Here is a 12873-nt window from a genome sequence, read left to right on the forward strand (position 1 = left end):
AAGGAGTGTGAGCGCGTGTGGTTACCAAAGCAGTGCTCAGTCTGCAGAATCTGGGGCAGACTCCCTGAATCGGACTCCTGTTACGGAATGCTGGCATGGAGCTGGCGGCAGACACAGAAGCGATGTTGGGGGGGGCAGGGGGCAGGGACGGGGCTGGGGGGGAGCACAGGACCCCACAGGAGAACTGCCTTTCGGGTTGATGTTCTACATGATTCGAGGAAACCCAGAGCACGACTACGGAACTGCGGTCAGACATTCAAAAGGGAAACAGCAGATTAAGAGGACAGCGTCAAGCACCATGATGGCCACTAGGTGTCACCCTCGAGACACCCCATACCGATAGCTATTGCATGTCTACCAGGCTCCAAATGACCACACAACTCTCTCCTGCCACCTTCTGGCGTCCTGGAATTCCGACAGCAGAATCCTGAAGTTTCTGTGGCTGGCCCAGTCACTAACACGCTAAAGTGCCATCAGCGTGAGCTCCAGGGGACAACGGGGACAGTGGGAGGCAAACTCTTTACCCCATGAAACGCACAGGCATGGAAATGCTGCCACCTTCCCGGCCCCCATCACCGCAGGTCCTGGGGGAGCAATCAGTGCTGACAGCAGCCCTTTGTCAGAGACCAAAAAGAGACGGAGAGAGAGGTGGGAGAGCGAGGATAAGGAAGAGGTGGGAGAGATAAAATGGGAGGAAGAGGCAGAAAGGTAGAGAAAGAGAGAGTCTGGAGAGTGAAGAAGAGAGGGATGAAGAGAGAGAGAAAGAGAGGTGAGAGACAGATGAAGAGAGTGACGTGGGAGAAAGAAGGAGGAAGAGAGAGAGGTGGGAGACAAAAAGGAAGAACAAGAGAGGTGGGACAGAGAGGAAGAGAGGGAGGACGAGAATGAGAGGTGGGAGACAGGAAGAGAGAGAGTTGGGAGAGAGAGAAAAAGGAAGATATGTGGGAGAGAGAGGAAAAGAGAGGACGAGAAAGCGGTGGGAGACGAGAGGAAGAGAAAGAGAGAAAAGTGGGAGAAGGAGAGGAAGAGAAAGAGAAAGGTGGGAGAGAAAGGAAGAGAGAGGAAGAGAGAGGTGGAAGAAAGGAAAAAAGAGAGGAAGGAGTGGGAGAGAAAGAATGCGAGGAATAGACAGAGGAAGAGAGAGTTTGGAGAGAGGAAGAGAGGGATGAAGAAAGAGAGGTGAGAGACGGATAAAAAGAGAGAGGTGGAAGAAAGAGAAAGAAGGAGGAAGAGAGTTGGGAGACGAAAAGGAAGAGAGAGAGATGGGACTGAGAGAAAGAGAGGGAGGACGAGAGAAGAGGTGAGAGACAGGAAGAGAGGTGCGAGAGGAAGGAAGAGAGGGAGGACAAAAGAGGCTGAAGAGAGGGAAAAAGATAGGAAGAGATGAAGAGGTAGAGAGAGAGGTGGAAGACAGAGAGGAAGATGAAGAGAGGGGGACAGAAAAATAGAGGAAATGACAAAGAGGGAGAGAGAGAGGTGGCAGAGGAATAAGGAAGAGCTAGGAGGGGGGTGCGGCATGGAGGGGGAACAGGAAAGGGGAGGAGCATAACGATCCGCTCAGCATGTACAGAACGGCTTTGCTGCTGTGGGGGGGGGGGGGGGGCATTGGGGCAGGTGCCGGGTTTTTGATTATGGGGGCATTGGGGCAGGTATCTGGCTGATCGAAGGGCAAGACTACAGAAGCCAGCTGACTGGGGCGGGGGGGTGGGGGGGTACAGCAGGGCAGGCTGATTACGGCAGCGGGGGGGTGGGGGGGTATAAGGGGAGGTGCCAGGCTGATCGCAGGGGCATGAAGACTGAAGACGTACCCCTGGGTCTTCTGTGTCCTTGTCTTAGGAGTTTACCCTGGAAGATATTTGTCCTGGGGGGTGAGGATGGGGGTCCTCACAACCTGGTGATCGCTGCGATTATCAAAACAAAACAAAAAACACACAACACACCAGCCTCTGTTTATACTGGAGATGGCAATGAAAATCACAGACGGCCGGTCGTTCTCTAACCCTCACAGGCACAGTGACCCGATCCTGGCTGATGTGCCCCCTCCCTGTCGCCCAAGACACCTGGATGGCGATAAGCCAAGATTCCACAGTCTAACCCCACCCCTCAAAATCCAAAAAAAGAGCTTTCCTCTGCGTCAGTGCTGGAAGGGTGCGTCAGTGAAATCCGTTCCACCATTTCTGGATCATATTTTACATAACTGACCATAATGTCATTTTTATTTTCGTTACACACAGGTGCAATTATTGGATTGTTTTTGAAAGTGCATATGAGGGACTGTAATTCATGCGGGGGGGGGGGGGGTCAACTTTATAGTTAGCCAATGGTATGTTTTGGATTGGTGAGTGACAGGGTAGGGGGCACCCTGGGGACCAATCAGATTTCAGCGGGGGCAAGTGCCCCTGTGGCCCCTCCTCTGTATAGCTGCACATCAGGAGCAAAAAGAGCATCCTATTGTGATATGTCTGCTCCCCCCGCCCCCCCAGTGAACACACTCCCTCTTCTGTACACACACTTTAACTCTGCGGGTATTTTGTCAGCTTCTGCTGTCAGCTATAGACCCCCCCGCAGTCCCCAGTCACAGGATTTAATTAAACAGACCTGAACATCTGCTTAACAAACCTAAATAACCTTCAGCGTAGGACGTACATCTCCAGGACTGCATCTCTAGGGCAGTGAGTGGCTGAGTAGCCTAAGCTTCAGTGTCTGTGATTGGATGGTCGCTGATCGGAGCCCTGGAGGATAGGTCAAATGTCTGATAACCCTTAAATAAGGCTCTTAACCCCCAGCTCAAGGGGTGCTGCATGCTGGCTGACCCTGTGCCGTGACCCCCCCCCCCTCCCCAAGCTTGCTATCACCAGCATATGTGTCTCACGAAGAGCAAGATTGGGTAAGCGAAGACAAGTTTTTCAAGGTACCTGTACTTGTGCAAATATAGGATTGTTCATTTCCAGGATTGTGTAACGCTACAGGTTAAGTTGAGGATGAAACCAACAATGCTCTGCTCCAGAGTTCCCCCATTCCAGTCCTGGGGGGTATTCCACAAAGCGGGATTTCCCATTTAGCTGGGTAACTTTAGCCAAACACGAAAACTGTGCAATAGGAAGAAAGATGAGTGACATTCCTGTTGAACGATCCTTACATTTGGCTTAAGTTTTCCAGCTAATAAAGAAATCCTGCATTGTGGAACACCCCCCCCCCCAGGAAGGCCAGAATCCAACACAGTTTGCAAATTTCCCTGTTCAAACACACCCACTAAACTTAGCCGATTAAAATGTGTTTGGGGAGGGAAATCCGCAAACTGAGGTGGATTCTGGCCCCCCAGGAGAACAACTGAGGAAGCCAGCCCCAGTCCATGGCCTAATATCCTAATGGAAGGACACCCTGCAGAAACTGACCCTGAGGTGGGGGGTGGGGGCTGGCATGGACTATAGAGTGTCCAAGGGGTGCTCAAATGAGAACCTAGAACACACCCCCAAGTCAAAAATGATTCTTTTAAAGAACATATGATTTACAGTAACGTACGAAACACAGACGCTCTTAACACAAACGCTGGACGACGGAATTTCTTTACTCATCCACCCACTTGACATTTTCACATTGAAATATGGAAGAGGAAAATGTTGTAAAAAAAACACGGTAACATGAAAGAATAGCTGAGAAGCTTGTGTTTATAAGTTTCGGCGACGGCTGGCTGCGGAGACACTATGTGTCTTGATGTTGAGCCTCTGCGTTCCAGAATCGTGTTCTGCGTTCCAGATCTCACCAAGGCAACCGTGAATGCTAGCCACGATTACCGGCCCTCGGGCATTGCCCTGAGGGTGGGGTAGGTTTGTGGGTAATCCACAGGCATGTCCGCTGGCTCCACTGCCAAACCAACGTCACGCATCAGAAACACGACAAAGGATGTCTTTCATCTGTAACGTCCATATTACACACCAAATAGCTTCCTCTTCATTGCACAATAACCTACAAGCTGCACGGTGTACTGTCAGGTGCCGTTGTGCTGCCAGATGGCATGAGTGAATACTCTAGTTCTGACACCAGGGGGCGCCTTCCAACACAAGGTAACTGCCCAAGAACGTCAGCACTGTTTCCTAATATGATGGGAAGTCTTCCTCCAAACCCCGCCCCTCTTGATCTCACAGATGCTACCACTGGGGGAGTCCCCATAAAGCAGGATGAAGCACCGGCATGGTATTGTCATTAAAAAAAGAAATGCCCAAAAGTCGAAACGTAGAAACCGCTTGCTGCCAGAATGGGAGGAAATGCCCACAGCAGCAATGACCTCATTCCCCGTTTCACGCCTCCTATTACAATGAGTCAGCGCTGTTGCAAACCAACTCCCACCGGAGGGCGCCGCAGCGAGACAGGGTCAGGTCCCCTGGCTGTGGGGAAAGCGTGGGGAGATGCGGTTAGAGGCTACGTTAAGCCAGCCGGGAGAGTGATAGCTGGGATTACTGTCTGCCTGTCACAGCAGTAAGCACCACGACAGGGGGACTACACAACCCACCAATAAATATCATATATCGACACTAAGAGGAAGTGGGGCTCACACTCCTCTGCCTACATCATCATCCCCTATATTCCGCGATGCACCGGCGCACGTTACCGTCAGCCTGTGACACTACCACGCCCCTCCCCCCCGATTGCCTTCCATCCTCAGACCTGTCCGTGGTGCTGAACATCCAGGAAAGGCAGCGCACCCTGAAAATCACGCAGGCAGTGTTCAGGACAGCCGCAAATCCCTGTGACCTCGCACCCACAAAATCACCCAGGCAGTGTTCAGGACAGCCGCAAATCCCTGTGACCTCACACCCACAAAATCACCCAGGCAGTGTTCAGCCGCAAATCCCTGTCACCTCGCACCCACAAAATCACCCAGGCAGTGTTCAGGACAGCCGCAAATCCCTGTGACCTCGCACCCACAAAATCACCCAGGCAGTGTTCAGGACAGCCACAAATCCCTGTGACCTCACACCCAGAGAATCACGCAGGCACTGTTCAGGACAGCCTCAAATCCCTGTGACCCCACACCCTGAAAATCACCCAGGCAGTGTTCAGGACAGCCTCAAATCCCTGTGACCCCGCACCCCGAAAATCACGCAGGCAGTGTTCAGGACAGCCTCAAATCCCTGTGACCCCGCACCCTGAAAATCACCCAAGCATTGTACAGGACAGCCTCAAATCCCTGTGACCTCACACCCTAAAAATCACCCAGGTAGTGTTCAGGACAGCCGCAAATCCCTGTGACCCCGCACCCTGAAAATCACCCAAGCAGTGTTCAGGACAGCCTCAAATCCCTGTGACCCCGCACCCCGAAAATCACGCAGGCAGTGTTCAGGACAGCCTCAAATCCCTGTGACCCCGCACCCTGAAAATCACCCAAGCATTGTACAGGACAGCCTCAAATCCCTGTGACCTCGCACCCTAAAAATCACCCAGGTAGTGTTCAGGACAGCCGCAAATCCCTGTGACCCCGCACCCTGAAAATCACCCAAGCAGTGTTCAGGACAGCCTCAAATCCCTGTGACCCCGCACCCTGAAAATCACCCAAGCATTGTACAGGACAGCCTCAAATCCCTGTGACCCCGCACCCTGAAAATCACGCAGGCAGTGTACAGGACAGCCTCAAATCCCTGTGACCCCGCACCCTGAAAATCACCCAAGCAGTGTTCAGGACAGCCTCAAATCCCTGTGACCCCGCACCCTGAAAATCACCCAAGCAGTGTTCAGGACAGCCTCAAATCCCTGTGACCCCGCACCCCGAAAATCACGCAGGCAGTGTTCAGGACAGCCTCAAATCCCTGTGACCCCGCACCCTGAAAATCACCCAAGCATTGTACAGGACAGCCTCAAATCCCTGTGACCTCGCACCCTAAAAATCACCCAGGTAGTGTTCAGGACAGCCGCAAATCCCTGTGACCCCGCACCCTGAAAATCACCCAAGCAGTGTTCAGGACAGCCTCAAATCCCTGTGACCCCGCACCCTGAAAATCACGCAGGCAGTGTTCAGGACAGCTTCAAATCCCTGTGACCCCGCACCCTGAAAATCACGCAGGCAGTGTTCAGGACAGCTTCAAATCCCTGTGACCCCGCACCCTGAAAATCACGCATGCAGTGTTCAGGACAGCCTCAAATCCCTGTGACCCCGCACCCTGAAAATCACGCAGGCAGTGTTCAGGACAGCTTCAAATCCCTGTGACCCCGCACCCTGAAAATCACGCAGGCAGTGTTCAGGACAGCCTCAAATCCCTGTGACCCCGCACCCTGAAAATCACGCATGCAGTGTTCAGGACAGCCTCAAATCCCTGTGACCCCGCACCCTGAAAATCACGCATGCAGTGTTCAGGACAGCCTCAAATCCCTGTGACCCCGCACCCTGAAAATCACGCAGGCAGTGTTCAGAACAGCCTCAAATCCCTGTGACCCCGCACCCTGAAAATCACGCAGGCAGTGTTCAGGACAGCTTCAAATCCCTGTGACCCCGCACCCTGAAAATCACGCAGGCAGTGTTCAGGACAGCTTCAAATCCCTGTGACCCCGCACCCTGAAAATCACGCATGCAGTGTTCAGGACAGCCTCAAATCCCTGTGACCCCGCACCCTGAAAATCACGCATGCAGTGTTCAGGACAGCCTCAAATCCCTGTGACCCCGCACCCTGAAAATCACGCAGGCAGTGTACAGGACAGCCTCAAATCCCTGTGACCCCGCACCCTGAAAATCACGCAGGCAGTGTTCAGGACAGCCTCAAATCCCTGTGACCCCGCACCCTGAAAATCACGCAGGCAGTGTACAGGACAGCCTCCTATACTTTGCAAATTAGTATGAACGTTAATGAAGTCTAGTTGGGTAAAGACTTCCTGTCCCAACAGTATCCTGGGCTTAGATTTTCCTGGGCTTTGGGCCTCACTGTTCATATTTAAAGGAGTTTGGGGGTCATAGAATTTTTAGGCTGACTGTGAATCTCAGGCCATTGAATATCTCTACAGTCACGGTCACATAAATCTGTTGGATGGAGACGTTCATGTCGGCGATCATCTTGTTCTTTTCTGTTGCTTTTTGGGTTTGTCGTCTACAATGCAATGACCCAGTAAATATACAATACAATCCCCACCAGCCACAGTCATGTTAAAAAAGAAGGTTCCTCTTGTTCTGCCATAGGCTTGCTGGAAAATGTTCACAATCAAAATGACAGACGGCCTAAAATGATACAGGCATTTAATATAGTCAGGGGTGCAGTGATTTACAAGTAGACAACCATTCCCTCAATAGCTTAAAATGGAGACCTTCAAAACTATGTTAAATCCAAAGATAATATGAGGCCAGATAGGAGGTTACATGATGCATTTAGACGACATATTTATGTAAATGTGCTCTACTGTGATGTCCACATATTTTTTTAAACGCTTCTCCAGAAATGGAACGAGAAGGGGTCCTCACCGCCGGATGGAGCCGAACGCAAAAATGCAACTTCAAATAGCCGATAAGAGCCGATAGCTCCACCCCAACTTTGATGGTCGATCATTATTTTAGCTTAATGCCCCACACTTCCTGTCTCCTCCACGTCGTCTCTTTTGGTTTCTACTGTGTCCTGTGATGCCTAACCGTCACTTCAGAGGGCAATACAGGATTTCGGGTATAAGATAATATAGTCGCTCCCCCAACTTCAAAAAACCAAATTACGAAATCGACAAAGAAGACCCACTTAGTACAACTCAACACTTAAAAAACGCAGGGATGTATAAAGCTAGATACAAAAGAGAAGTAAATTGGTTATGGCCCACCACTGTCGAACACCCAGATTAAATAAATCTTTTGTTTGCTCAAATCAACACCTGGGACACCTCCCACCCCCCAAAACAGCAAAATAAAGAAAGAGATTGATAGCATAACCTACCTGAAATTACCAAATTAGAAGCCCGGTCCCAGCAGGACGACCTTATGTTCGAAAACACGGAGTTTAGTTATTTTAGTATCTTTTCATTTTTACCTTGTTTGCAAATTCCTGGGCAAAAAAAAAAGACATAATTCCCACAATTCTTCAAAGTTTGGGCACGCGTAAAGAGGTGCATGTCAGATTCCCGAGAAAAGAGAGAGTGGAGGTACGCGACATTAGCCGTTTCCGTCGGAGCTTTAGGTCACAGAATTCGCTTCTATGAAGCCCACGGACCATAATGCGCAGTTCCAGCTCTAAGCCGCCGTGACCCAGTTATCCTTCACCTTCGGCGCCGGATGCATCTGCAGGGAGGAAGAGCGATCCAACCCCTCCAGCATCCAGAAGGCAGATGCACCCCAGAAAGCGGCACAAATGCCAATCTGGACCCCCTCTCTCCCCTGACTTCTCTGATGCCCTCCAACACGCCCTCCCTGTCTCCAAACGCCAGCCCATCTTCACCTCCTGACCCAGAGCAATAAGCCCAATACACCTCCACTGCCTCACATCCTCATCCGGGTGCCCAAGCGCATGTATTTCAGTTAGTACAGATAGTAAAACCAAGAAGGCATTTAATGTTGTCATTTCACATCTCTGCTTTTTTCCAGAGAAGCATTTAATGCAGCGTAAGAAATACAGCGATTTAGATACAATCTTGGAATCGAGTTCGTTCCACAGCATCGGCCAAGGGATTCAAACCACCACAAACCCTGAGGTCATGGGTACGACATGGCTAAGAGCCCCACAGACGCCACCACACTGAACCAGGTATATGGATGCCATCGGTTGCGGGTTTTCGATAGGTGATTCCTCGCCACACATTGCCCCCACCCACCCCCCCAAGCACCCCCCCCGGTGACCACTACAGTTTGTCCATGTGCGGTAATCGACAGCAACACACAAAAAGGATAAGGGACAGCATGTGGCTCAGCATGCTGTGCTTGTCATCAAAAGTTAGTTGGTTCAAATCCCAAGATCGACAGATTGATTTCACCGTTGATTCCTTGAGCAAGATCCTTAACCCCACGACCCGTCTAACCCTGTTTTCTCAGGTGTATGTCACTTTCGATAAAAACATTGGCTAAGCAAATTAGATCTACGGAGCTCAACTCTGGTTGGCTGACGTATCTCCCCCACAAACAGGCAACCAACACGCAAGAACAGAGTAATGACACATTCAGCATCGGTCTGCTTCAGCTCAGGAATCGATTATAAGCCAGGAAGTGAGAGCTGCACGCCAGCCACAAGCAATCTGAAAGCATTCAGACAAGCAATACGTCATTGTTTTTGATATACAACGCTAAAAGCCACACCTTCCATACCGTGTCACTCTCCCCGTACAAGAGGAGAAGATCCCAGCGTACAGAAAGGAAGCAGGCAACAACGAAAGAGCCCACTGCTTCCTGTGACCTTCCGTACAACCTTACCAGGGTTAACGGCCAATCCCGCTCTCAGGCTAACCCCGGCAAATGCCTGTGGAACCTCTAGAGGGACAGCAAACAATAAGTTCCCTGGGTCCCGGCTAACTCACTCCTTGATGATGTCATCACCTTCCCAGAAACCCCTGCACCAAACAAACCACCAAAAGCTCCTCCCCTGCCACCCCCCCCCCCCCAACTTCTAAAACATGCCAACAAGAGTCAAGAGATTACTCAAACGATGAAAAAGCTAAATCCAAACTAGTTGTATGCCATCTGGATTATTTATCATTTTTGTAAACGCTCTCTCACACACATACACTCAAATACCTTGCACTGGGTGAAATACCCAAAATAACATGGTGAGAAGTCATTCTCTGTTCCAGCTCCTACATCGGGCCTTGTCCCTTGCCAAGAAGCCGGAAACAGAACATTCCCAGTCGTTATCCTCCTCAAAACGACCCCATCCATCGCCTTGGCAACATTGATGCTCCATTCAGTTATTCCCCGTTCAAATCAGTGGCCTGCGACTGATTCCATCTATATATTCACTTAAGAGGCATGAAAGTCATGGGGACAGAGGAAGGGGGTGTAGCTGGAATAGTCCAAGTGGGTTCGACCAGTGACCATCCAGTCAAGATGTTTTGGTGCCAAAAATCACTGCAACCTAGCACCCTGTTCTGCCATCTCAATAAAGGAACAGAAGAACGGACTGGAGAGGTTTTCTACACCGTGGTGCAGTGCATCAGCCCCCGTTTGTTTCCATACGCTTTTCTTATACATCTGACACTACGAAACCATCTCCCCGCCATCGTCCTAAGGATACCAAGTTTCTCCTTGCCCTTCCCGTTAGGGGAAGAGGCTGCCTCGAAGTCCTTCAAAGGCCGTGTGGTGATTCAAAAGAATCTGAAGCCATTGAGGGGGGAGCTACTCAACTCGTGATGTTACAGAAAATGACGGGACCTGGGGGGGGGGCGGGGGGGTGGAGGCGGAGCCACAGCGGACAGACCGGCCAGTGTGCGGACAGAGCAACGCCGGATACGTACAGGATACTGTGGTCAGCAAGACGAAGAGATAAAGGCAGCGAGGCAGAGAGGCACCGAAACAGCCACACGCAGCAGCGCATTTAATGCGTCAGGCAGACGGGTGGGCAGACATGCAGGAGCATCAACACCCTGTGTGACAGCCACTCAGCAACTGCCCCTACTGCGAAGGGAGGGGGGGCAACACTCCCACCATATCCCCAGCTTTCTGTAATCTTTGTCCTGCGGGACACATGCACTGCCACACCTGCACATTTTAAGTGTACCAATAGATTATGCGATGTGTCAACCATATAAATAAAAAAAAAACAACTGCCTATTAAGGATTATGAAATACCAAATTATATGTAATAAAAGAGCACATTATTTTTCTTAGTGCACATCAACATGTTTTCCTTCAATCGGTAATATGCTAAACTGGATTTCCACTGGGACGAGAGCTCTGTTTTTCCTGGCATTTGGGGGTGGGGTTGGGGGGATGGAAGAGGACCCCCCCCCCCTGTATCCATGGAAACCGATTTAAGAGGTAAAACACCAGGCAGAGGTAAGACAACGTTGCGAGGGGAGCCAGACGCATAAGTGGAGGAACGTGAACAGACACACCTGCCAAGCACAGCTGCCTTCCTGCCACACACTGTCTCCATTCCAGCTCTCAAAATTCATGGTGTCCAAACATCACCAACCAACGGCATCCGTAATTGTGCACCTCTTAGTATGTTATTTGTATTCACCCTGGGACAGGGGGTGGGGGTTCTTACCCTGACTGCATTTATGCGCCAACAGTCCAACAGTCTGCTTGAAGAGGGGCTGTTAACACCAGCCAATAAGCTTCCACCCCGTCCCCTAAATTTACCCCCACTGTTAGGTGCCAGAGAAACACAGATTATCTGGCTGCTTGCCCTGCTTGCATTGTTCAACCACCCACTCCACCTATCAGTCCATCCAGCACTGGCGTCTCCATCAGATCACCATCCATTCACTACGCTGTGATACACATCAGGTCGCGGGTGCAGTGACGTAGACACAAATACGCAATAAGATTCTGACTAGAATTAGCGTGAGCATTTCGTTCATCCAAATAACACCACGTGTACTAAGATTATCTACATATTGTACATACTATTATCATATGAATAAAACATTAAGCACTCTGCCCTCCCAGCAAACAGTTATTCTATTTAGGTTCGCGGAAATTTTTAAGCACTTACGTTAATAAAATAAATACATTTATTGACGTGAGTAGCTTATGCTCTTTTATAATAATAATAATAATAATAATAATAATAATAATAATAATAATTAATACAACAACAACAACATCAACAACAGTAATAATAATAATAATACTGTATCTTCTCGAGTACCTATGAAAAACTAAATACAAAAATACAGACAGACACATGCACAGAGCACAGGCAGAAAAGGGTCATTCGCTGTCTTTCAGGTCATGTTTTTTTAAGCAGATGTCAAAGATTTGGCTTTGATCGGCGCCTCCCGGAGGAAGGGCGCATCGTGCCCTCATTCCTGCGGCTTCTCGGCCGCCTCTCCGCCACGCTGCTCCAGCTCACACGGGGTTCAGCGCAAGAGCCAAAAAAATTATCTTTGGACTCCGGAGCGCAAGCATCAGAGAAATATCTCAACGTGCGACCAGGATGGACTAGGGATGGGTCCAGCCGGCGCTCCACTCACACTTTTTCTTTAAGGGGGAGATGTAAGGGAATTTCAGACTCACCTGTGTCGAAATGCGAACTGAAGGCGAAACTGGGGTTGAAAAAAGATGCAGACATGACCATCATGAAGACAGCCGCTGACATCCTCCGCCTGGTGACAGTCAGGATGTTGCAATGCAGTACTTGGGGGGAAATCAGAATAAACAGCTGCTCTCCAATATAGAATTAAAATCGAGGCATCTCAAACGTTGCATTTTTTTTTACTCAAACCCTCTCGGTGTCCCAAATAACGTCGCTCCAAATTTCCGATTCATAAAATAAACAAACCTCTGCATATATTTCCGTCCCCTTCTGTTTTTTTTTTTTTTTTGCCTCACCGACCACAGACGCTGACTGATCGGCAAAACGACACCCTTTTAGCCGTATTCGAGCATCCAGCCGCTGGGTGCAGCGTAGCGAGTGTCGGTGCAAAGCAAGCGATGCTGGAGAGCGCCGTGTCAACGTGATGCTGTTTATTTAAATGCCTTTCCCCCCTTGTCTCTGCACCAAAGCTCGGCCAGGCTCGCGATTCTCCATCCCCTCGATCCGATGAGCACGCGTTTTCCCGCACCGCCCAGCAAATAACATTAAAAACAAAACAAATGCATTTGAAGAAAAAAAAGAATTCCTGCTGTTCTTATTGTTGCTTTCCTTTATTTATTTTTTGCTCGGGCTACGAAAAGCCAGTTTCGCCACTCATTGGGTGCTGGATCGGGTGTAAGTGAGGGAGCCGTGTCGCCCGGGAGAGCGCCATCTTCCTAATGGACCG

The 12873-nt window shown here is 50.0% G+C and overlaps 1 protein-coding gene across 4 annotated transcripts in view; it reads right to left on the reverse strand.

The window, feature by feature from the left end:
- LOC111852861 (serine/threonine-protein kinase LMTK1-like) overlaps positions 1-12868 on the reverse strand; it is a 31176-nt gene extending 18308 nt beyond the window's left edge. For 3 of the 4 annotated variants that reach the window (XM_023829193.2, XM_023829194.2, XM_023829191.2), the window contains exon 1: positions 12128-12868. In XM_023829193.2, coding sequence (XP_023684961.1) covers positions 12128-12209 — 82 coding nt within the window. In that variant the 5' untranslated portion in view covers positions 12210-12868. The remainder of the gene's footprint in view (positions 1-12127) is intronic. The other variant, XM_023829192.2, reaches the window with a different exon arrangement.
- Positions 12869-12873: the final 5 nt, after the last annotated feature.

The sequence above is a fragment of the Paramormyrops kingsleyae genome, chromosome 22 (genome assembly GCF_048594095.1).
Source record: "Paramormyrops kingsleyae isolate MSU_618 chromosome 22, PKINGS_0.4, whole genome shotgun sequence".
Lineage (NCBI taxonomy): Eukaryota > Metazoa > Chordata > Actinopteri > Osteoglossiformes > Mormyridae > Paramormyrops > Paramormyrops kingsleyae.